This window comes from Coloeus monedula, assembly GCF_965178545.1.
Source record: "Coloeus monedula genome assembly, chromosome: 1".
Taxonomy (NCBI): Eukaryota; Metazoa; Chordata; class Aves; order Passeriformes; family Corvidae; genus Coloeus; species Coloeus monedula.
The window spans coordinates 61355227-61378824 of NC_138781.1; the positions used below are offsets into that span (position 1 = coordinate 61355227).

The 23598-nt window shown below is 36.4% G+C and overlaps 1 protein-coding gene across 8 annotated transcripts in view; it reads right to left on the reverse strand.

Moving 5' to 3' along the window:
• Positions 1-23598, reverse strand: part of LRRFIP2 (LRR binding FLII interacting protein 2) — a 61279-nt gene that overhangs the window by 17257 nt on the left and 20424 nt on the right. For 4 of the 8 annotated variants that reach the window (XR_014226832.1, XR_014226833.1, XR_014226834.1 and 1 more), the window contains exons 4-13: positions 23287-23337; positions 18730-18783; positions 17543-17608; positions 12713-12787; positions 11929-11976; positions 10241-10294; positions 7735-7842; positions 5358-5402; positions 4576-4689; positions 4075-4146 (exon numbers count right to left, since the gene is read on the reverse strand). Coding sequence is in view for 5 of the 8 variants with exons in the window: in XM_082291009.1 (XP_082147135.1) it covers positions 4075-4146; positions 4576-4689; positions 5358-5402; positions 7735-7842; positions 10241-10294; positions 11929-11976; positions 12713-12787; positions 17543-17608; positions 18730-18783; positions 23287-23337 (687 nt within the window). In the remaining 3 variants the exon portion in view is untranslated. Of the gene's footprint in view, positions 1-4074; positions 4147-4575; positions 4690-5357; positions 5403-7734; positions 7843-10240; positions 10295-11928; positions 11977-12712; positions 12788-17542; positions 17609-18729; positions 18784-23286; positions 23338-23375; positions 23477-23598 lie in introns of those variants that run through there. The other 4 variants (XM_082291012.1, XM_082291010.1, XM_082291011.1 and 1 more) reach the window with 4 other exon arrangements.

The window sequence follows — 23598 nt, forward strand, 5'->3', positions numbered from 1 at the left end:
GGTTGGCAGAGATCTCAGAATGTCATCTGGTCCAATCTCCTAACTAAAGAGGGTCAACCAAGATAAGGCTGATCACAGCTCATCTCCATTTTAAGTATCTCCAGAAATCTAGACTGCAGATGGTCAACCTTGCTGGATGACCTGCACCAGTGTTTACTTTCCTTGTGAAAACTCTTTTTTCTAATTGGAATTTCTACTCTTACAACACAACTTTTGTCTGTTGCATATTTCCCTTGCAAAGAAGTCTGCCCTCTATTCTCCACAGCCTCCTATCAGACACGCTGAAAACAGCAACAATATTGCCAACAACTCCTCCCAGATTTATCAATGTCTATTTTCTCAGCCTCTTACTGTATGCCACATGTTCCAGGACTCCATCCTTAAAGACAAGACTAGGCTGGGGTTTAAAACATTGTATTAGAATGTCATTAATCAAAAAAGTAATGGCAGGGAGAGAGGAGGGTGAATCTGCAGTTACAGAAGAGGAATAAATTGATTTGGATACTAAAGAGTGAAAACTGCTTCTGAGAGAAGCTAAGTTATGTCTAAGTCTCTAACAGGTTAAAAAACCTGAAACATTGCAAAGAGTTCTTTGCAACTGTCTTCTTTTCAAGTATTATACATGTTCCCCATGGTTCAAGAATTCCACGTAGTTTCACGAAGTCTTCCAGTTTGACTTGAAATAATTTCTGAAACACTTGAAGGAGGCTGTAGGATTTTTAAGGAAGAAGCAGTGGGAATGGGATGGAATGAAAATAGATAAGGCTCTGCATATAACCTAAAGATATGAAGAAATACCACCCACAACTTTTCAGTAAAGTCAAAGTGCTATAAAAATTAGCTTGCTTGGCTAGAACAAGATGATTCAAGCCAACAGACATCAAGAGAGTGCATTGTTAACAGCATAAAAGAAAAATTTTGAGGAAAGAAACAGTATTCCTTTCCAGTCGATGCAAAGAAATATACAAAGAAGCAACAAAATTGAATCAAACTGAGATAGGAAAAGATTTGAAGACCTAACTAAACCAGAACTAGCCACATTAGAGTTTATTCTGCTGACACCCAGCATATTTGTAGCCAGGTAAAACCCACACTTTTATCAGCATAAGGGCAACCAGAGAACTCACAAGGTAGTGTGATTACAAATCCCCATTAGTCAACTACTGGAAAAAACCCAACCAACCAACCAAAACCCCCAATTTAAACACAGTGTAAATGCAGGTATCCTAGTAACTCTCCTATAACATACAAAAGACAAAACTGATCAAGTACAAGTTGAGAAAAAGGCAGTACCTTCCTAATAAAAAAAAGGTTCCCTAAATAATCTCTATGGAATGAGAATTAACTTAGGAACGTATTACTCAGTATTAGCAATACCATCAAAATGCAGTTCAATTCTGAAAGCCAAGCATAGATGAAGAGCTTAATATTGTACACTGCGCTCTTTGGTAACTGTAATGGATTACAATAAATAATAATCCATTAGCCATGAGTCAGAATAGTAGTCATGAGATGCTGACAAACACATAAAGGTGTGAGAGTTAGATCTGTGGTGATGCGATACCTTTATTGTATTTTTATATAAGTTTTCTGTACCCCAATGGTTCATCCCTACCTTCCCCACTCCTATTCCCAGTTGGTTTGCCCCAGACCCAAGCCGCTCCCCGGGTGCTCCCTACATGGTTGTTCTCCTCCCCTTGTTCTAGCTCTTTCCCTATCAATCACCCAAACCCCTCCTGTTGTTCCCAAAGGTTCAGTGTCCATCACCTGAAACCTCCCAGTTTACCCTTATATGGTCCTCGTCAATCCCCTGAGACCCTACCTCTCTAGAGACCTCCCCCCTCTGGAAATCCCCTAAACCTCGATGCCCCATTGGGGCATGTGATCCCTTTCCCTCCTCCCCTTGAGGCTGTTGGCCCAAGGAAATGTCTATCCTCGTCCATATCCCTCCCTTAGAGATTTCTATTGGTCCCCAGTTAAGCCACCCCCATTGTAACACCTCCCTTTATAAGAGGTTCCCTGGAGTTGCTCGAGGCCTGTCTCCTGGGAGTTGCTTCCCATAAACTTGGATTATACCGTGTGGGAAGCCTCCTTGCTACTTTTTATCCTCTCCCTCGGCCGAACTGCTGATAGCCACTGTGCCTGGAGCTTCAGCTCCCCTGGGCAGAGCTGAACTCCTGAGGAGCAGCTTTAAAGCCAAGAGCCTCCAGCTGCTCCCCACTCCTGTTGCACACCACAGGGGCTAGCCTGGGCAGTGGTCAGTGGTGGTCATTGTGACATAGATCCATTCTGAAGATATGAAGCAGTTTCACATTACACTCCATCTGTGTCTCATATGTCTATGTCTAATAATCTTATAATCTACTATTCTTTGAAGTCCTTTTAATAGTCATATGGCAATATAACTAAACCAAAACATACTTCATCTGAGCCTATTGCTATTAGGTTGAAAGTTACTTTTAAAGGTAAAGTTATTCTTTAAAGAGGTAATATTTTTGCTACTCTAAACAGTTCATATTACATATTTTCCCCTTACTATATAATCTAATAAATTGTTAAATTGAAGAAATTCAAGGAAGCTGATAAATACATCACTGTTACATGCTCTAATACAAGAAGCATTCATTCAATTCAGTCTCTATATTGATATAAAACAAATATGAAAAGTTCTCCTTAGTTTTACATGAAACAATTCACAATTAGACAACAGGAAAGAGAACAGAACAAATATCCTGAACAAGATTTGTAAGCCCCATAACTTGTTGAATTCCATCTCCCTTCAATACAAAACAGTGAAAAGTATGATTATTTTAAATTTACTATGCTGTTAATTGTGTGGAAATGTATAAAAGAAACACCTACATACTAGTTTAAACAAGTCAAAATACAGACAAATCTCACATGGAAGACTACACCTAGTCCAAGTAGTTCAGTGTGCTGCTGCAGTGCAAACTGCAGATTGCACCCTGTGTGTGGGGAAATGGCTGGAGTCCCCAGCAAGAGCAGTGATCTGGCACTGACCCCTTTGCACAACAAAGGGCATGGGAACCTGTGGCACCAGCCAGGTGACCGGCCACTCAGAGATACAGCAGGAGCCAACAGCTCAGCAGGAGGACCCCAGACTACTGTGTGCATGGACTGCGGATACAAAAGTCCAGGGACTGTTTGGTTCAGGGTCCCTCCTTGGCAGCACCCAGCTTGATCTCGAGTTGGTTATGTGTGACTGTGCCATGATTGAAGTACTCAGAGAGAAATCAGACGTCTGAGGCTCTGTTATGGGAAACCTGTGGCTGAGTCAAGGAGACCTTGACTGACAGTGTGAGAATGGTGTGTGTAGCCAGTCTAGTGCAGCACCCATTCACTCACTGGGTGACTCACAGGGGTTTCACTCCCAGCAGTGAAAGTCTGGGGTGGTGGGGATGTGACTACCACAGTGCATGCTAGATTGTCAGACAGGAAAGTTTTCTTAGCACTCATTAACCTAATGCTGAAAAAAACAACCTGTGGTTTAGAGAAAATAATGGGAGAATATAAACCATAAGCATAAATAGAAGTTATTTTTTAATGGTAAAGAATTAAAACAAAATTAATTTTCTCCTGCAAGCAATATGCCTGCCCAAATTATTGCAGTACATCTTTCAAAATTATTATTTTGGTTTTGCTTTATAATATGAAGTATTTGCTGAAAGTTGGAAGACTAATTCTTAAGTTCTTTGCTGTAATTATCTCCCATTTCTTTGTTCCCCATTTGATACCTAGTAATTATTTTGTGTATCTGTTTATTTGCTAACAAACCTCTAAAAATATAAACTGAATATCTCATTATCTTATCAGATAACACCTATATACATAAAAATATCAACGTTTAATACTTCTAACATTAATGAAACAATGAACATATGCAATCTCATGTACATTTTAACCTGATGCTCTTCATGCATTAAAAATTAGAGACATGCTTTAAAGAAATTCTAAAATTTGTTAGTGAAGCCACTGTATGTTAGTGAAACCAGTGATAACTCCATTACCCAGAAACACCCATTCAGAATGCATGCTTGGGAGGAGCCCTGATACCTTTAATTCTTTAAGTCCCTGCATGTATCTCCCTTCTACATCATGTATCTGGTCCTTAAGATCATAGATATCCTGCAGGACATAGGAATGAACCATTGCGTAAGAAGTATGGGGAAATAATTTAAAGTCAAAAAAGCATTAAAGGGTTTACATGCACTTCTGTCAAATGACAAAGCCTGCAACAATTCCCAAAAATTATAATTAATTCACAGCAACTTGATGGAAATTAAGGGTTTTTTTATAACCCTGACTCCAAGCCATCTCAAATAGGTCAGAATTGTTTGAAATTTGACATTAAAAAGTCTTATCTTAATAACCTAAACTCTTAAACAATAATTATGAGCACAAAAAATACCAAGATAAATTACCAAGAAAGTAAAGAAATCCTTCATGATTGCAAATTACATCCTCATAACATTTTCTTATTATTAGAGAAGTTCTGTATTTAAAAACAATCTTCCTATTTCAACTAGCTCCAAATTCTCTGAAAATGCAATTTACCCGTAATTCACTGAGGGAGGCGTCAGGATCCACCAGACTACTTGCATCTCCACTTCCTCTCCTAGATGAGTTGCCACTCAGAGGAGTTGCACTTACTGAATTGCGAGATGAGGGCTTAAAAAAAGGGAAAAACATTGTATCAGGAATCATATGGTTATTTCTGGTATACTTGACAATACTCTTTGTAAATTTCTTCACAGTCACAGAAGAGTTTTCTCTCTTGTTTTTCTTAATATTAGCTTACAGACAGTGTTTTCCATTGCTTAACTTCCAGCATTTGTGTTTTTCTTGGTAAAATATTGGTCTCTTGTTGATGACTTAGTGTATCAGAACATTACAATTTTGAGTCATCTGTCCAGAAGACATTCATAAGATAGCTATTAGTGCTGAAATACTATAGACATTTACAATATTACTAAAAATTATGATTTCTGCCATACAGGATTCAGAAGAAAGCCTACAGTGAAAATATACCATATAGATTTTTATAGCCTTAGCCTCTTAAATTTTAGCCTTTCCTGTTAAGTATTTCTCACATGAAAAATAAATTGTATAGAAAATTATTACTGGCCAAAAGTAAACTAAAGAATAATTTTTTTTCCTCAAGAAATAAAAGGCACAAAGCATTAATTTTGGGCAATAAAAAAGTATATCTAAAAATATCTTTGCAAGCTAACCTTGACGAAAAATACACAGCATTTATACTTTTTGAACTATTTCAACACTTGTGAATTTGTGGATGAACACTGACTTTAAGTAATTCTTAAATTAAAAACTCTTACCCTTGAAAATATTTCTGAATGTGATTTTTCACTCTTTTCTTCCAGCTGAAAGAGAATAGGGAACATGATTACCTTTTGTAATAAGAGACTACTGAATCAGCATCTTTTGTTCAAAAATATTTAAAAATTAAATAATTTTAAAAATTCCAGATGTTAGCAAAGATCAATACAGGAAAAACAATATTCAGCCTAAAAAAGTAGTTTTTACCTCAATCGCAAAATAAATGACTGCTTGTAAAGAAAAAGCCAGAAACTTCTCTTTAATGTTTTTAAAAAGTCATTACCAGTACAGAACAACAAAACATGTTTTACTATTTTAAATTTCAACAGAGTAATCACTACAACACTTGGTGGCATAACAGATGCAAAGCTTCATGCAAGTACACTTAAGGCAGTCAGTGACAGCAGTGTGAACGTCCTAATCAATAGAAAACACATTTGTACCTTCAATCTCTTTAGTGAAACCTGCAATTGCATCACAATAAAATCGGTTCAGGTAGAAGCCTATAACTAAAGTGTACTAAGTAAAAGCAACCTATAAAATAATTTCAATTAATATTTTATGTACTGAAGACTAAGTAAAAGAACTACCACACTTCCTTCCTACTTAGGAAATTCTGCTACTGCAAAATTATATTGTAGATGTCCACATTTTCTACATTTCTATGAATCAAAATATGTGGTATTAGACACATATTTAGTATGGTATCTCATGTATCTTGCTTCTCAAAGAACACCTGTTTTTCTCCATGCCAGAGAAAAGAGTTTCGGAAGCCTATTGCAATCACAGAAGAAACAAACACTACTTTATAAGATCTTTCTTTTTCCCCTCCTACTGTGGTTTCTATAAAAGCATCATTGCTTCTTCCTGACAAATTCACCACCTCCAATGATGTACTGAAATTATAGATTGTAAATATTTGTCACCAGTATGACTATAAAATGATGTGAAGAATCCAATTGATCTGAAGGATACATTTAGACTAACCTAAATAAAAATATAAATTTGGAATCTACTAACACATAATGATGATGATAACACAAGCAACTGAGAAGGTAGCATAACTTCCAGTCTCAGCCTCCGTATTTCTTTTAGCAGAGCATTAATTTCAGAAAGTCAGCTTTATTATGGGGAAAAAAAAGCTAAAGTTTAAGCTGGATAAATGGTTAGTCTCTCATGATTTGAGAATGTACAGGTCATAAATAACACGAATTATTACAGGTTATATAGCACTGTAACTGTATTAAAGTATCATCTAAATGCAAAGTCACAGAAAGTGGTTGCAGGAGTACTCTACCCCTCAGTCTCCCATTTAAAGCAGAACCACAGCCAATAGTCCAGGACAGCTGTGTCTTGATCTAGCTAAGTCTCACCAGCTCCGGAACACAAGAGGCTCTCCAGCCTTGCAGTAACCTGACAGACTGCAACAATAACCTCCTTGTGGAGCTTCTTGGAATGTCTCATCTGAACTCCTAAACTGCAGCGTGAAGTTGCTGGCCCTTGTTGCACTGCTTGGCAAGGGTACGAAGACTTCAGCTCTCACTTAAGCAAGCACTTACACACTGCTGATCAACACACAGCATTCCTTTTGCTCAACTAAATAAACACAAGTGCTCTCAGCCTCTCTGCCTACCTACTGCACGTGCTAACCCTGACTGCTATTTCAAAAGATATACCTAAGAACAGAAATTTCCCTTTTTTCTCCATGCTATTAAACACAAATTTTTGACTGCAAGTAAAAAGAATTTTTAGAACTTACAGCAGCAAGAGAAGGTGGCTAGGTTTGGTATAAACAATGTTCAGCCTAAAGGGAGATGCACAGGAAAACCACCACAGTAATTTTCCTGTAACATGATCTGTTGATTGACATGGGATTCAGTACAAGTGCATAGCAAACAAGGAGTGTTTCAGTAATGGATCCTGACAAAATCTCATACGGGATGAATGAACACTAAAATGCATTAATGTGGGCACAGTTTTAAGTATTTTTGTCACTTAAAGAAGTAATAGTATTCCAAAAGTACACAAACCCCCTTAGCATTGTTAATTTCCGTAAGAAAAAAAATATAAAATGTTTGGGTCTTTAAGAGATTGTTAAGCTTATCACACACACACAAAAATGTGAAGTGTTACACTTGTCACATGCTTCTAGCAACAGGCAAAATCTCCCTTAAAATAAAGCAGCATGCTTTTTAAAAATTCACTCAGTACATTTTTATACAAAAACCAGCCCCAACCCCACAATAAACCTATTTGCAATTAAGTAATTTAAAATGCTTTCATGTAAGTATTTACTCTTTCAGAGTATGAGAAGAAAATCCATAGTTAGTAAATTTGCTGTATTCACCACAGTGTAAATAAAAGCATTACACTCACACTAGTCAAAACTTGGCTGTCATCTGCATCAGAAACAATGCTTCCCCTGCGGCTGGAACGACTAAAATAGTCAGCAGCAGTTTCACTTTGATCAGAAAAATCAGAGGACTTCAAAAGATAAGGAGTAGGTAAAAGAGAACTGAAGATGACACCACTGAATGCACAAAAGTTTATTAAAGAACAAAAAATCCTACCTTAAATCTCCATTATTGCACTAAAAACAATTAACATTTATTATTGATTCAATTTCCTCAATTAGAGTAATATAAAAAACATGCAACCAGATACCAAAGGGTTTAGTACTAATTTAGGGTCAAACACAAACTACAAAAATTACCTTAAAAAAAAAGTTTTCAGATCATAAAAGACAGATTATATAAGTTGATAAATAAAAATTTTTATTTTTCTCTACAAATGTTGTCTTTTTTCAAATCAACACAAAACCAACAGTGCTAGTTATAATCTGGGCTTCTTCTCATTCATAAGTTTAAGATGTCTTACACTAGAAGGTAAGATTACTCCCCAAAGATGTATGTCAGACAGGCACCTAAAAAGGTGGGGAAAAAATGCTAGTGCTACACATTGCTTGTAAAAAAAGGCAAAATACATCTAAGCTCATTACAGCAATTACATCTGCCATGGGAAATTCAAGTAAAATATTCAACTGAGAAACATTATGCATGTAAAACACAGTATTTAATGAGAAGAGTGGATTTATCATAAGCTTGCTGACAATATTCTACTTCAAAAGGCAGAAAGTTATCGTGAACATTGTATTTAGTTTTGAAAGTGATTATAGGAGAAAAAATCCTTATATGAACAGTTTGAAAATATATTGTCCTTATCCAATTCTCACCATTAAAAAAAAAAAAAAATTCTTCATACTTGATGCATGTGTAGCCTCATTCTGATTAAAAGACAGTGAGATGTCCAGAAGTTACATATACAACAGTTATATAAAAAACAGCTTACTGATGAAAACCTGGCTCAGATTACGCTATTTTAGGACTACAGAATTTGTATATGTTGTCTATGTTATGTTCTATTTCTCCGACAACAAATTTTCCAGCTATAAAGCTACATCTGTATTTAAAATAGTATCCAAATTTTCTTTAAATGTAACTAGGCAGATAAATTTTGATAGTTGGAAATTTGGCTAAACTTTCCTATTTCACTAGCATTTCACAAAGTATAAAGATACTGAAGAGAATTCTTATTTATTATGATTACAGCAAAAGAACAAACAACTTGGGCTACAATCTACAACAACACTGGTCTCTCATTCAAAATCCACTTCTCTGTGCTGTTGAAAAGTCCATATATCTGATAAACCTTGCTGTTCCTCCTTCTATACTTTCTGTACTCCTAGTATCTTTCCCAATGGGTTCATGAAAACCAATACATTTTAAGATGGAGAAGCATCATACAGTATCTCCCAAGTATCTCACAGTATCTCAAATTTTCCATCTCTCCTACTTTCTCTTCTGATTTCCAGGGTGTACTAAGCTGACTTCAAATGCATTATCCAGAGTAAAACCAAAATACAAGCCACAGAAACAGTATGAAATGAATGTTAAATTATTCATAAGACTTTTACCTCATCTGCTTTTCGGAATTATTTCATTAAACAAACACTTTGAACTCTATTAAGCATTCACTAGTGTGAGTGGATGTTACCTTGGCATTATTGGTATAACATATACATGGTGAGATCTGATATATATATTCCTATATATCTAAAAGTATATACTTTTAAGAAATGAATCTCTAAGGAGTGTTTTCACAGTGCAGGAGATTACAAATGTAGGTCAATACCTGTTAGGTTTTAGAACTTCATAAAGCATAGCAAAATTACCTTTTTCCTACACCCTCAAAAATTCACTCTGATATCTCTTGTAGCTAAAATCATTAGTTTCTGACAAATGTGGTTTTGTTTAGTACCTATAACACTGTTAATATGTATGAAATTTAAAAAAGGACTGAACGTTTCAATTTAGCCCATACTAGAACACTGATCACTTCTTTGTTTTGTGTAGCATGACAAATGAGCAGATGTATCAATGAAACTTAGACAATTGTTCTGAGGCAGAAGCAAAATAAAACCATTTAAAATCACTTTGCAGCACAAAAAGCCAACTTTGGAATGACACTTAATACAATACAGATATAGAAATTCATTTCTCTCATTTTGGATACTGGGTGGTAACTCCAACAATGACATAGGGTGGTAACCCCAACAATGTACTACAGTTACTAGTTGTTTATTACAAACATTATAAAGATATTTAGAAAAACAAATTCCTTATTTTGTCTACAGCTTACTGTCTTACTGCTAAAAATTTACATCTTGCTAAAAATCACATTTCTGAGAAATTAAAACTTCTTATGTGGAACAGAAAAATCAAGTCTGTGTGTTGGTCAGTGAAACCATCCCAGGTGGATGTACTCATAATTGCTAATGTGTTCATATCAAAGCATTCAGCAAATCATGCATAGGAATGCTCACCACAGGACTACTTCGGACTGAGCTTGCTCTTGAAGAATAACTGTATTCAGATGGCTAAAGAAAAGTTATGAAGCATACTTTCACAACCTTCATAGATTTTTGTCTGCAGAAAAGACAATAAACAACCAAAGGCCTATTACACTAAGAGTGCGAGAACTAATGAGTTATGTCATCCATCACCACACAACGAGGGCTGAGAAAGAGGGAATGAAGTACGATTTATATCCAGTCTGAGCAATTATCATGCCATACTCATACACTGTAATTCCTATGCACAGTCACGTACTCTTTTACCCTATCTATGCATTCGCAGTTAGTAGCATACTTTTTAATAAAACAAACAATTTTTAAAGATTCTCAGCAGCATTTACTATTACTACTAGGCATGTCTATTTCCATGTGTCACTCAAAGAATTCCCTTAAAAAACAGCCAAATAGTTAAAAAAAAAATCAAATCTTAACTATTTACATACTTGAATTAAATATTTAAATTGCAGTTTGGTTTTAACTGCTCTGAAGCCTGCAGAAGTTTTAACACACCCTGGGAACTGAAGCTATGCTGTACACTTATCGGTTTTATTCTGTGTTCACCGACGCACATTCTCCTGAAATAGAATGTTTAAAGGTGCAAGGCTGAATCTATTTATGCATTGGATAATAAAAGCAGCTCTGAGCAATGCAACTTAAAAAGAAAAAAAATTACAGTTTCATGCTGCTTTGCCCCTATCTATGAAGAAACCTCTAGCAGAAACCAGAATTATATGTATATCAGAATTATATGTAATAGGAGTCTTTATGGTCTTGTTCTCTCATTGAATCTTCTAGTGTTTTCTTGAGAACATACACAAAGCCAAAAAAAGGTAAATCATCTGTTTGCAATCCAAGTGCAAAAAAAATCTAACTACTTAAAAATACTACATAATATTTGATGATTTTTTACATAGGTTTAGCGTGTCTCTAAATGGCAGTGTAAGATGGATTTGAACTACTATAGCAGCAAAAGGCATAAAGTTTCAGACATGCATGTCACTTTTTAAAGGTAATTTTTTGTAGAGCTATCTTAGCTATTCTTAGGCACTACCAGCTTTTTATTTTGTTAAGATACAGATTAGGTTTTCATGCTATTGCATTTTTGTATGTTTATTAAATTTAAATATGGCATCCTATTTAAAAGTATTCAAGGTGTGTTTACCACAAATTTCAGTAATCTCCTGATGACTTTTCTATCCAAATGCTTAACTGCTTTAAATACTTTTTCTAGTATTATACATGCAGCTGTTACTTAGTATGCTTGAATTAATTTGTTCTAATCCCAGTGTTCTTCAACATCATTGCTGCATTCACCAGCTCTATGCTTGTCTGTAAAAAGAGCAGTAAAACGGTAACTACTAAAATACTTTAAAGAGGCAATTTAACAATGTTAAGAAAATTAATGCCTCCAGAAAATGAGACACAGCAAATTCAACTCTAAAAATATCCAAGAAATGCACATGTAATACTGTCAAGCCTCATGGCCATACAATACAAGTTTAAGGCAACCATGCAAATGGTGCTTACAAACCAAACTGATACTTCTTATCAAACCAGTGTTTAAAGGAGACACCTATGAAGAAAAGTGTAATTTTACATTTCTGTGAGCCATTCAAACATGTAAAGATAAGTGAGATATTATTTTACGTTGTACTAACCCTGTAACTCCTAGTTGGTGCTGCTGGATCACTGTGTAGAGAAGATGACTATAATGTGAAGAACAGAACAAATCAGAAATACTTTTTCTGCATATATAATTTTTTTTAATTTATTGCTCTATATTCTGCAAAAGTTCTAAAGATTTAAATACTAAATTTTAATTCTGTAGTAGACAGAAACTTTCAGAAAAGAGTGGAAGAGCCTCCACAAAACCCTGTTACCTTTGAAATCAATTTAAACATTATTAAAGCAATCTAGTATTCTTGCAAGTAGATTTGTGGAAGAGAGTGCAAAAAATTAAGTAGTTTTCAAATAACGTGTCAGTTTCCTCTAGCTAGCTATTTAAACCTGGCCATGACTGTAGCTGCAGGTACCAGAAGGTATTACTCATCTCATGACAAATAGGTGTTTAGTTGTTTAGATGGAAAAAAAGTAGTGCAATGGTGCTAAACATTTAAGACTTTTTTTGTTGTTTTTAGAAGATGGGAATTTGAAAGAGCAACTGTCACAGCTGCTGGTTGTTTTCTGCATATCATACAGAATCATGAAACAGAAGTTATTTTAAATCCAAAACCTCACATGCAGAGCAGAGTAACCTGCGTGTTATACATTAATTTTATAAAACACAACCCTTACGAGCAAAAAATACAACTAACTATTTTTAACTGCGGTAATTTGAAGTGTCATAGAGAAATAAGTTAGCATCATACGGCATAAGTAAGCAAACCCACATATACATATTTTATTTAAATAAGGAAATTAATATAGAAAGAGGAGACAGACCCGAATATGGTAGGAAGGAACTGGTTTACTATATCCAAGGCTGCTATAATTTCTTTGATCATAGTAAATTTCACTCTGAGGGGTGAGGAAGAAAAGAAGAGAGAAAACAAAGGTTGCATTTGTAGACCTTGCAAACAGAAGTTTTATCTTAACATTGCCCAAGTGCTCCCAAGCTTAGAACTTGAGCAGAATGCTGTGAAGTTTTCCCTACTGTTGACCCAAAATCCATATAACGTTCTTAAGCAAGTAAAGAATAAAACCCCCCAAACTACTATGTACTCTGTATATCAGCATTATCTGTATTTCTAATGCCATGCTCAAACAAAATAAATTTTGGTATTTTTTCTCCAGAATAAATAAGAAAACCCCAAAAGCCTGACAAGTGTAGTAAGAAATAAATGAAAAACATAACTGACAAGACTTGCTAATAATTAGTACAATTATTTACTATATCTTTTTTCCATTATATACCATCATAAATCAAAGCATTTTGGGGAGACAGGATAACAGAAATTCCTGATAATTGAATAGGGGCTGGATGTTTATGTGACGCCAGCATTAGCCTGTGCCCTACCACTATTCCTTACACCAAGTGCACATAGTGAAAGTCTAGCAATTATAATTTGGCTTATTTCTGTTGGTTTTTGACACTCTCTACACAAATTGCATATACATGCACGTGAGGCAAAAAATTCATACACACATACAAAAAAGAAAAACCAGACAGACGAAAACATGGCAGAAAGTAGTGCCTGCAGAATACAGCAATAGGCAATAAAAAGCAGAAATATTCACATTACTCCTTTGTTTAGGAACTAAGAGAACAAGAAAATAGCACCTCAAAAGTACATGGATAAATGCTGTAATACAATAATAAGTAAATACAAAATTACTTCAGTCTAGTCTCAACACAAATGTCCACTGCTATTCTGACCTCCCCAATGTAGAGGGATTCCTTGCGGAACAGGGGCATATGATATCCCTGGAAAGACTGGACAACCCAGGGTTGCTGAGGAAAAACCCCTGAACTGGCCCCTGGCTGCAGGCAACCCTGGAAAGCACCTGGCTGCAGGCAGCCCTGAGAGTCCTTGGCAAAGTTATGCACTGGTCGGCTCCCCCACGGATTAGAGGCTGCCTAGAGGGACTGGGCGTGAATCTTTGCAAAAGTAGATATAAGTTGGCATAGTTAAACAATAAAGGCAGAACGATGCTCAAATCATATCAGTGTACGTGTCGTTACTCTGGCCAGCTCTCCAGACTCGGTCCCTAACACCCCAACCCCTAATGCAATTGCTAATTCATCAGCACCAAAAACTGTCTGAAAAATTATATCCAAAATATTTCATTTATTGGCACTATATTCACATGTTGTACACCGAACTTTCTAGAATAGTTTCTGCAACATCGCAATAATCCACATGCCTTTCTCAGTAAATCACTGGGTTAACATCAAGGTCTATGGCAAATTCAATCTGCTGTACATCTACATATAAAATGTTTCTAACTCTCTGATGTGGGACAAAGTGGGAATAGTAGAACACGTATCTCCATCCCTACTGAATAAACTTTAATCCACAGAAGTGCCACTTTTAAATAATTCCAAGAGCCTTTTCCAGGCCTCCAACAGAACAAGATTTCTATTCAGCTGATTCCATTGATGGTATTGCACTGATATGAAGACAGTTTCAAACACAAATTGTGGTCAGAATCTGATCAAAATGAGGTTTCTTTTTTCCTAAAAACATTTATGCAAATGTCAGGAAGCTAACAAATTTATCCATAACGATACACACTTAGTATATTTATAATGAATATTACACTAGAAAACTAACCAATAAACCTTTATGGAAATAAACAGCTTTCTTCTTTGAACTATGAGATTCATTGTAAGCATGACTCTAAGAATAAAATTTTGAGAATTAATATCACTATATAACAGCATCTTCAATCTTAAAATATAAAGAAGTCAAACATAAGGATTTAAGGTTTTTATCACCTAAAACAGAAACAACACAGGAATTTCTAACTACAAAATTAGAAAAAAATAGGCCAGGCTTCTATTGCTGTGTTAAAAGGAACTGGTAAGTGAAACTATAATCAACCCTATTCTCATTAACATAGGCTTGGCTTAAAGCTAGTGCTCATATTTCACAAAAAAATTTAAACCAATAAACTAAAAAAGTTTAACAATACAGACTAATTTAAGCACTATCTTGTGCTTGCCTATCTACAGCTAATTCAGATAACACTGCTGTTTAAACAAATACAGCTTTTTAAGCTGCTTACAGATTCCTTTTAGTGGTATTTGATGCTTTTTTTTTCTTTAGAAGACACACATAGATCTTATGCAGCATAATACCACTGAGAATGTGATGCAACCTACTATCACTTCATAAAAATATGAAACAACTTTTTAAAGTAAAGATATAGAAACCAGCTGCTTTTTCTCTGGACTGAAATAACTTTCCATTAGATTAAGTTAAAGTTTCTATGTGGTAATGGAGAATACAAATAGATGCATACACACTTTTTTCCCCCAAGAATGTCCTCCCAGTCTAATCTGTATGTCACTTCACTACTAAGTTTAGAAATAACAACTAAATACTAGAAAGTGCTTACTGCAAGACAGTTGTCTTTTCTCCCTGACAAAATTTATACATGTAGTCTACAGGAAGTGTTAGAATTACAAAACTATTCTAGGTCTGAAAATGTGGTAGTACAAATTTACATACTTTTTAAAATCAATAATTCAAAGTCACTCGTTAATATCATTACACCTTAGAAACAAAACACATAACCAGTCTTCACTCAAAGACATGCAAAGTATTAACATACAGGGACCAAATATCTTGCAGATCTATCCTTAGCGTTGTCACACTTAAGTAAAAGAAAATTAAATTAATATGAAAATCACAGTGTTAAAAAAAATTGCCATTTTTCCAAAGAATGATTAAAAAGACGTACAGGAAAATTACTAGAAAACATACTCCACTAATTATGAACATTTAAACATGAAGGAATGCCATTTATCCTATCTGAAGTGCCTTCTGAGGCTGGAACACGTAATAAAAATTAATCTTTTTCCCCAACAGCATCCCAATTTATGAAAAGTGAGATAATTTTGGACAGCACTAGGTTATGTGAAATGTTTCATGTGATTTTAGTAACAGAATTTTAAGTGTCTCACATGGTAGATTTCATTAAACTGAGTCAGTATTCAGAAGGTTATGTAACAAAAGACTCATCTCCACACATGCAAAGCAGTCTAAAGGATCATCAGCACCCTTGTTGAGCTGTGCAACTCATCATGATGGAATGACTTTCCAGGGCACCTTACAGGCACAGGAAGGTCACTGCCTACAGGGTACAGCACATGAAAGACATTACAGGAGGAACGGGAAATAGTATTTTGTGATCAGGGAGGAATTAAATGTGGGGAAAAGGGATAAACATGTTTTTTCAGAAGGAGCAAGTGTGTGAAAAAGAAGGAACAGTGTGATGAAAGGGCCTGCTGAGTGTAAAGAGAATGGGAGTCTACCAGATTTGGCAACTCTTAAGAATACTAATAAAAACAGCTTTGTAATAATAGTTTAGCCGGTGTCCCATGTTTCTTGTCACTCAGTAACAGCAAAATTTGTGAAGTTTATACTTCTTATTTTCAACTTAAAAAACTTACATTTTCACAGCAAGCTTGTTTTTTTCCAGTTCAGGTATTTTGACTTTAGGCAATGCACAATACAAACTATAAATTAGTATCAACCTAAGCCTACTTGTAACACAACGGAAAAAAGAAAGTAGTTTGAAAATATTACATTATATACTAGTAGCATGCTGGAGCATTGCTCAGTGTAATTTTCAAAATGGAGAGTAATGAGAGGATTGCAAGAAAAATAATTTATTTTTGTCTATTGGCACATCTGAAAATTTCTTCTAGACATTAAATTAACATCAGAAATTCCCCAGTTTTAGATTTTATATTTGCTTATAAATTAATATATGCCAGATTTAGTTAATATTATTTCATACTGTATTCATATTATCTCAATAGTTCCAATACATCCAATATTAACAATATCTTAAATTGTATTTTAATATTATGGATGTAATTTAGAGACTATGGTCCCTCTCTGCATTACTAAAAGTATTACCTACAGGACCCATAGGACACTGTATCAGTTTTAACCAACTTAACTATTTATTTTTTTAAAACAATTTCTGTCTTTATTACCTCCAATAAGCAACCTTGCCATCAAGAGAATGAAGACAGATCACTCAGGTAATCATTATCATCCCAACACTTAACTTATACCTTTTATAACTAACTATTAACAGCTTAACAGTCTACTAACAAATGTTTAAGTCGCCTAAACTAGGAACACCAAAAATGTACAGAAATACCCATTACTGAAAAAGCAAAATTTCTGTATTTCAGCCTTGTCTGTTCTAAAATCACGACATAAAAGAGAAAAATGTTTTCTGTCGTAACTTTCAACAACATGTCTGTACCTATCAAGACTGATGGACAACCTTTTTCCACTTTATTTTCCTTCTCTTTTGGGGACCTTGGGAGAGAGCACTGAAGAGATTAATTCCCTTCACACCTGTAAGTGCTCTGTCTTGAAGATAACTTCACTTAGCACTTTCTTTGAGCTCTCAGATTTGTTATCACAAAGTGCTTGATTACATCAATCATTGCAGGAGTCCCATTAATACCATGTTCTATAAGCATGCTTTCACCAAATTACTGCTTTGGTAAGTAGACACAGAAAATGTTACAGTGTGAACACATCACATCCTAAATAAAAAGCATGCTCATTCCAGGTTACACACCACAAGATCTCTCCTTTTGGAGGTACTTGCTCTGCTCCTGTGAGATGCACTGACATCCAAGGAACTCTTGAGAATGAAATTATAAAAATATATCAAGATATGAAATAAACTTTTAAATTTAATTCTATTAATCTTCATTGAATGACAGAAAATAACTAAGGCAGTCAAAGAAATTCTAAGTAAACCTCCCAAAAATGAGCTTAGCTATCTGCCCAATTCAAACCCTCTTGTTTAGACAATGGCCAATTACTTAATCTCCATCTTGGTGTATTTGCTATGTCAACCAAGACAAGACCAAATCTGAGCAAATCTGTAGCAGCTCACAAGTTTCTAACTGTTGCACATAGCATAGTTTACATGTTTTCTTGATGAAGTATTTACTGTTCAAAATTATTTGGTAAAAATACCTGTGTGGCAAATTGCAGAAACACTTAACTCTAGCACTTGCATGACATTACACAAAATTCAGTTAATCAAAGACTACATTTAATTGCCAAGACCTCTTAGCAAGTGACAATCACTTTTTTTAAAAAGTCACACAAGGAAACAGCTCATTCCAACTCCCAAAATAAATAACACCAACCCTTTTATTTTAGCAATTTGTCCCTTTCCTGGCCTATATACCCAGATCAATGACCAACTGATTTCTAGGCAGATCCAAGACCAGGAAAATGTTTATATATCCTCAATAAAACCATTCTTTAGCAATGTATATGGCCTAAAGATGATATAAAAGACCCTATACAATAAATATTTCATTAGCAGTCTTGGGGATACCTTACAACCTTCAGCTAAATTTTTTGCCATTAATGAGTAATATATTCCCACCTTCTCAAAGAAAGAGAACCTTGCATCATACCAAACTCTTCTTCAAATTGTATCTTAAGGTACTGATACCTTTTCTTTCACAAATACTACAGAAACACAGTAATACTCAAAGTGCAAGAAAAGGCTGGAAGATTGAAACATATAAAAATAAACTACCTTTTTAGCATTTATGGAAATAAAATACCAGATGAACTTAAACATTATATGTGACTTAAAATAATGACTTCAAATACTTAAAAAACTTGGAAGTTTCATCCTTTCCATTAGAAAATGAAACCAGAACCCAAATGTTTTTTTCCTTTGGTTTGGTTTTTAAAAGCTGTGATGAAAAAGAAAAAGTATACAGTTTGAACACAAACCAAATGTGAATGTCGACTGGACTGGTGAGAGTATCTGGCCCTCTCTGCATCTTCCTGAGAAAGAAGAAATGCAGAGTTATTTCATAAGGAAGGAAAAAAAACCTGACATAATACGGGGAAGGCAAAGTGAGCAACATGCTGTTAGCACTTTTAATGCTATGTGTCATTTTGAATAATCCATGCTGTCAAGCGAACTCATTCAAGTCAGAAGAGCTCATTCCAGCTGATTTGGGTGACTGAGGCAAGATATTACACTAGGGGATGCAAATAAGGCAGGTTAATATAATTACTAATCCGTGTTCAGTAGTCTTTCTTACAATTAGCATATTAATGTAGAAAAAAGCACAAAATTGTTTAAATTAAGAAATTAAAAATAGAGAGCTTTACAAAATTACAAGTACATTAGTAAGAAATGTACCATATAATTACTACATACAGATTTTAAGTAATTTACAAAGTTATTTTAGCCCTAATAGAAATTATTATTCTGTTTTCACATACATATTCCACATTTTCTTCTCTATTAGAGGAACAAAGCTTCTTAAGCAAATTGATCAGTTTTAAGTTCTACAGCTAGTTTTAATCTACAGTGGCAGTAAAAATAATAAACCCAACTTATAAAATCTGAGTGATGAGAACTAGCTAAGGCACCTTAATATCTTTTATTCTGTTGAAAGATGAGAGAATGTTCATTTTGGTTCACACAAAGGAATATGTGAGAAGAAGCAAGAGAAAAACCACAACTAATTTAAAATTAAAACATATTTCACATGCCATAAGCATCTCAAATGTTTACAGTATGAAAACACGTTAAGAATAACCTTAATTTTAAAACTATCCCGTTTGGAGGCTACAGCACAGTTCTAGAAGTAGGAATTCTTCCTTAACTTACTTATTTCCTACAATTTTCAATATGTTGAACTATTCTAAAGATTGTAAGCCAGTTATTTATAGAATTAAAGGCTTTGCCTCCAGATCAAAGATGGGTATCTAAAGACTAAAACTAGCTTTCATATTGCTTATGATCACATGGTTATTGTCTACATCTTCACTGGATACATTAATTTGTTTAAAACTATGTTATGACTATTCAATAGGCCTATTTAAAACTCTGCCAGACAATTTCCCGGGCGGGAGGGTAGGTTCATTTCGTAACGACATTTTAGTCTTCCTCTCTATACTGTCTGTTTTGAGGTTTAAAATGAATGTTCATGCTATTTAACTTTTCAACACAATATAATTAGATCATTGCCAGTTTTAAATATTCTTTGTATCTCTGGTCTAAATGGACAAGTACCTCTTAGAAACATCTGCAGCAGGCAAGAAGAGAGTTTACTACTTATATAAGATTCCTCTTAATTGGTGGGTTAATAAGTATTTTCCTGACATTCCATCAGAAAATAGCCAGTGTTAAGTGTTCAGCATATTCAGGTCAAAGGATTAAGTACTACAGTACATACTGCAGATAGCTGCTGCTGGTATCTGTCAAGCTTGATTTCTAAAAATTCAAGTTTGAATTATGCATGTTATCCAATACAGAGGTTATGCCTCCCAGTCCAGGAAAGAAGTGCACATCTGTTCAGAAATCTCCTGCAGCAGATGTGCCTCTTAGGACCGCAAAAGGAAGGTGGCATTCAGTTGAGTGGCATTAATTTTGAGTGAGATTCCTCAGAAATACAATCTATGTTCCATGTTTTGGAAACCCTTGATATCAAGCAAAAGAACTTTCAAAGGTACATTCCACCAAGAAATACAGAAACCTATGTTGATCTTGAGAACATGAGAACTAATGTATACACAAATATCAGCTAGGCAAAGAGACAATAAAGAGTCAATACAACTTTGCAAATAAAATTCTAATGACATTCCTAGGATTTTTCAACAGAGATTAACTGTCATTGTAGTTTTAACTATCTCAAATGATGGCTAGTCTCAGCATGTATTATTTAAATCTTAATGATTCAAAACATTTCCACAGTGAATAGTTTTCTAAAAGCTAGAAAAACCCCTCACATCTCCCATATACCCTTTTAAGAGGCACATGAAGTTTGTGAAATGAATCCTCCAAAGAAACATTGCAATCAACTCAGTCTTACTCCAGTGTCTGGTAGAATCACGGAAAATCCTATTCTGGGAGATATTGAAAAATACCTGGGGAACAACTCAGTCATTGGTATGGCTTCATGAGGGGAAACTCCTGTTTGTCGAACCTGATTTTGTTATACAACAGGGTAATCTACCTAGGTGACCTAGGAAAGTCAGTAGATTGTATCCTTTTTGACTTCAGCAAAGCTTTCGATACTGTCTCTCACAGGATCCTTCTGGACAAAGTGGCTTGCACACAGCTGGATAACCGTGTTATATGATTAATGAGCAACTGGCTCACAGGTCGGGCACAAAGGGTTGTAGTGAACGGGATGACATCGGACCAGCATCAGGTCACTGGTGGGGTTCCACAGGCTCATCTTAGGCCCAGGTCTCTTCATAAATTACTTGGATGCAGAACTCTAAGCAATAGTAAGTTTGCCGATGACACCAAAGCGGAGGAGCTTGAGGGCAGGGAGGCCCCACAGTGAGACCTTGGCAAATCAGAGAGATGGGCAAGCACCAACCATATTGTCTTGGTTTGAAAGACAGGTGTCTGCCAAGGAAGGCAGTAACTTCCCTTAGAATGGAAAATATGACCTCCTTCTCTCCAAATTATTGTAACTTTGAAATTACGGGGCTTTCAGGCAAAGATATGGGAAAAGGAGTAACTATTCTTTACTAGTCTGTATATATGTATAACAAGATAAAAAAACAACAACAACAGCAGCAACAACAAACCAAACCAGAAACCCAGTCCCAGCCTTCTCTCGGCTGTCGGGCCCTTTCCCCTTTGCTGCAGTCACGGCCGCAGCCGGCAGGGGCGCTGGTGGCTCCCGGCCGGGCAGGGCAGGTGCGATGATTCCCCCGCGGCTGCAGGGGGCGCTGTGGCGCGAGCTCAGCCACCTTCTCCATGCGGTTAATGGCAGGTGTGCCAGTGGAAGAGATTGAAAATGGGCTTCCTTTACAAACCCATAGGGACAGCCAACCCTGGTGTCCCTCCGGATGGCGAAATGGGCTGTAGCAGGAACCTCAGAGCAGCAAGCTGGAATGGCAGAGGTGAGCACACCCCCCAGGGTGGCAAACGAAATGTAGCAGAAACTCCACAGCCCTAGCAGGAGCCGCGGGGGGTTGGGCAGGCACAGGGTGTCAAGTTAAAAGTCTACTGAAAACCCTGAAGCAGCGGCAGAAAACAGCGGGGCTGGACAGCAGCAGCCAGGCTTCTGCAAACAGCTGCTGCAAGCATGCAGGAGATGCTCCCTCCAGAGGGGGTCAGGGTCCTGGGTTTTCCCCTGTAGCACCCAAGTAGATGGTGAAGGTCCTTTCCAGTGAGATCAGGTGTTGAAAGAGTCCCAGTTCAATAGCCGCTCTTACAAGCAAAGGCTTACCCATGGTAAAGAGAAGCAGTGCACTATACAACTCCACAGTGGCAGCAAATTCTCCCTGCAGAAGCACCCTGACTGTCTCCTCTCCAATCCTGAGAGCGAGAGAGCGAGGGACAAACCCAGCCCCTCACCCCCAGGCAAAATTTCACAGTATCTCTGCACTTCCAAAGAGAAAGTCCCCCAGCTAAGAGACTGCAGCCAGCTGCACCCCTTCCCCCCATCTTGGCCACATCCTTTGTCTCTCTCAAGTATCCATGTACCGGTCTCTTAGGAAACAAATGGGAGAAAAATTCCCTAAGAGAAAGAAAAAATCTGAACAAATCCTAACCTCCAACACATATGAAGTTTAACAAAGACAAGTGCTGGATTCTGCACTTGGGATGGGACAACCCTGGATGTACAGACAGACAGACTGGGGAACAAGATGCTGGAGAGCAGCACCACAGAAAGGCACCTGGGGGTCCTGGCTGACAAAAAGTTGAATGTGAGTCAGCAGTGCCTGCACAGCCAGGAGGGCCAACCATGTCCTGGGTGCATCAGGCACAGCATCGGCAGCCAGGCAAGGGAGGGGCTTGTCCCGCTCTGCTCTGCACTGGTGCAGCCTTACCTCAAGTGCTGTGTGCAGTTTGGGTACCACAATATAAGAAAGATACAGAGCTGTTAGATAACGTCCAAAGAAGGGCAGCCAAAATGGTGAAGGGGCTGGAGGGGAAGCTGAACAAGGAGTGGCTGAGGTCACCCTGTCTGTTCAGCCTGGAGGAGACTGAGGGGAGTCCTCACTGTGGTACTGAACATCCTCATAAAGGGAAGTGGAGAGGCAGGGATTCATCTCTTCTGTGGTAACCACTGAGAGGACCCAAGGGAACAGTGAGTCAGGGGAGGGTTAGACTATATACATATATAGTTGAACCACATACATATATCATTTATGTCTGTGTGTATATATATATATAGTTATACATAGTGTATACATAATTAGACACTTTGAAATGACACACAGCAAATCATTAGTAAATTAACTTCCTCCAAAATCCTATATTAGTTCTCTGAGTGGCAAAAACATGCACAACACGTGATTTTAGCCTACCATCCATTTCTGGACATGAGCCCATTTTCTATCATATGAATGCTGAGAAAACTACAGAATGTAAAAAGAAAACCAAACAAACCATTTACCATTTAAATTATAGTCACCACACAAGACTGGATTCCTAAATTGAAAACTCAGAAAAATCTACATTAATTGCCATGTAATCTTCAGAATAATAGCAATTTTGAACTCCAGCAGTTCAAAAACTGAAACTGCAGCACAATGAGAACCATATAAAATTGGGGCAAAGAATGTTTTGCATATTTCACTTACTACCACAGAAAAAAACCCCACCACAACCAAGTATCA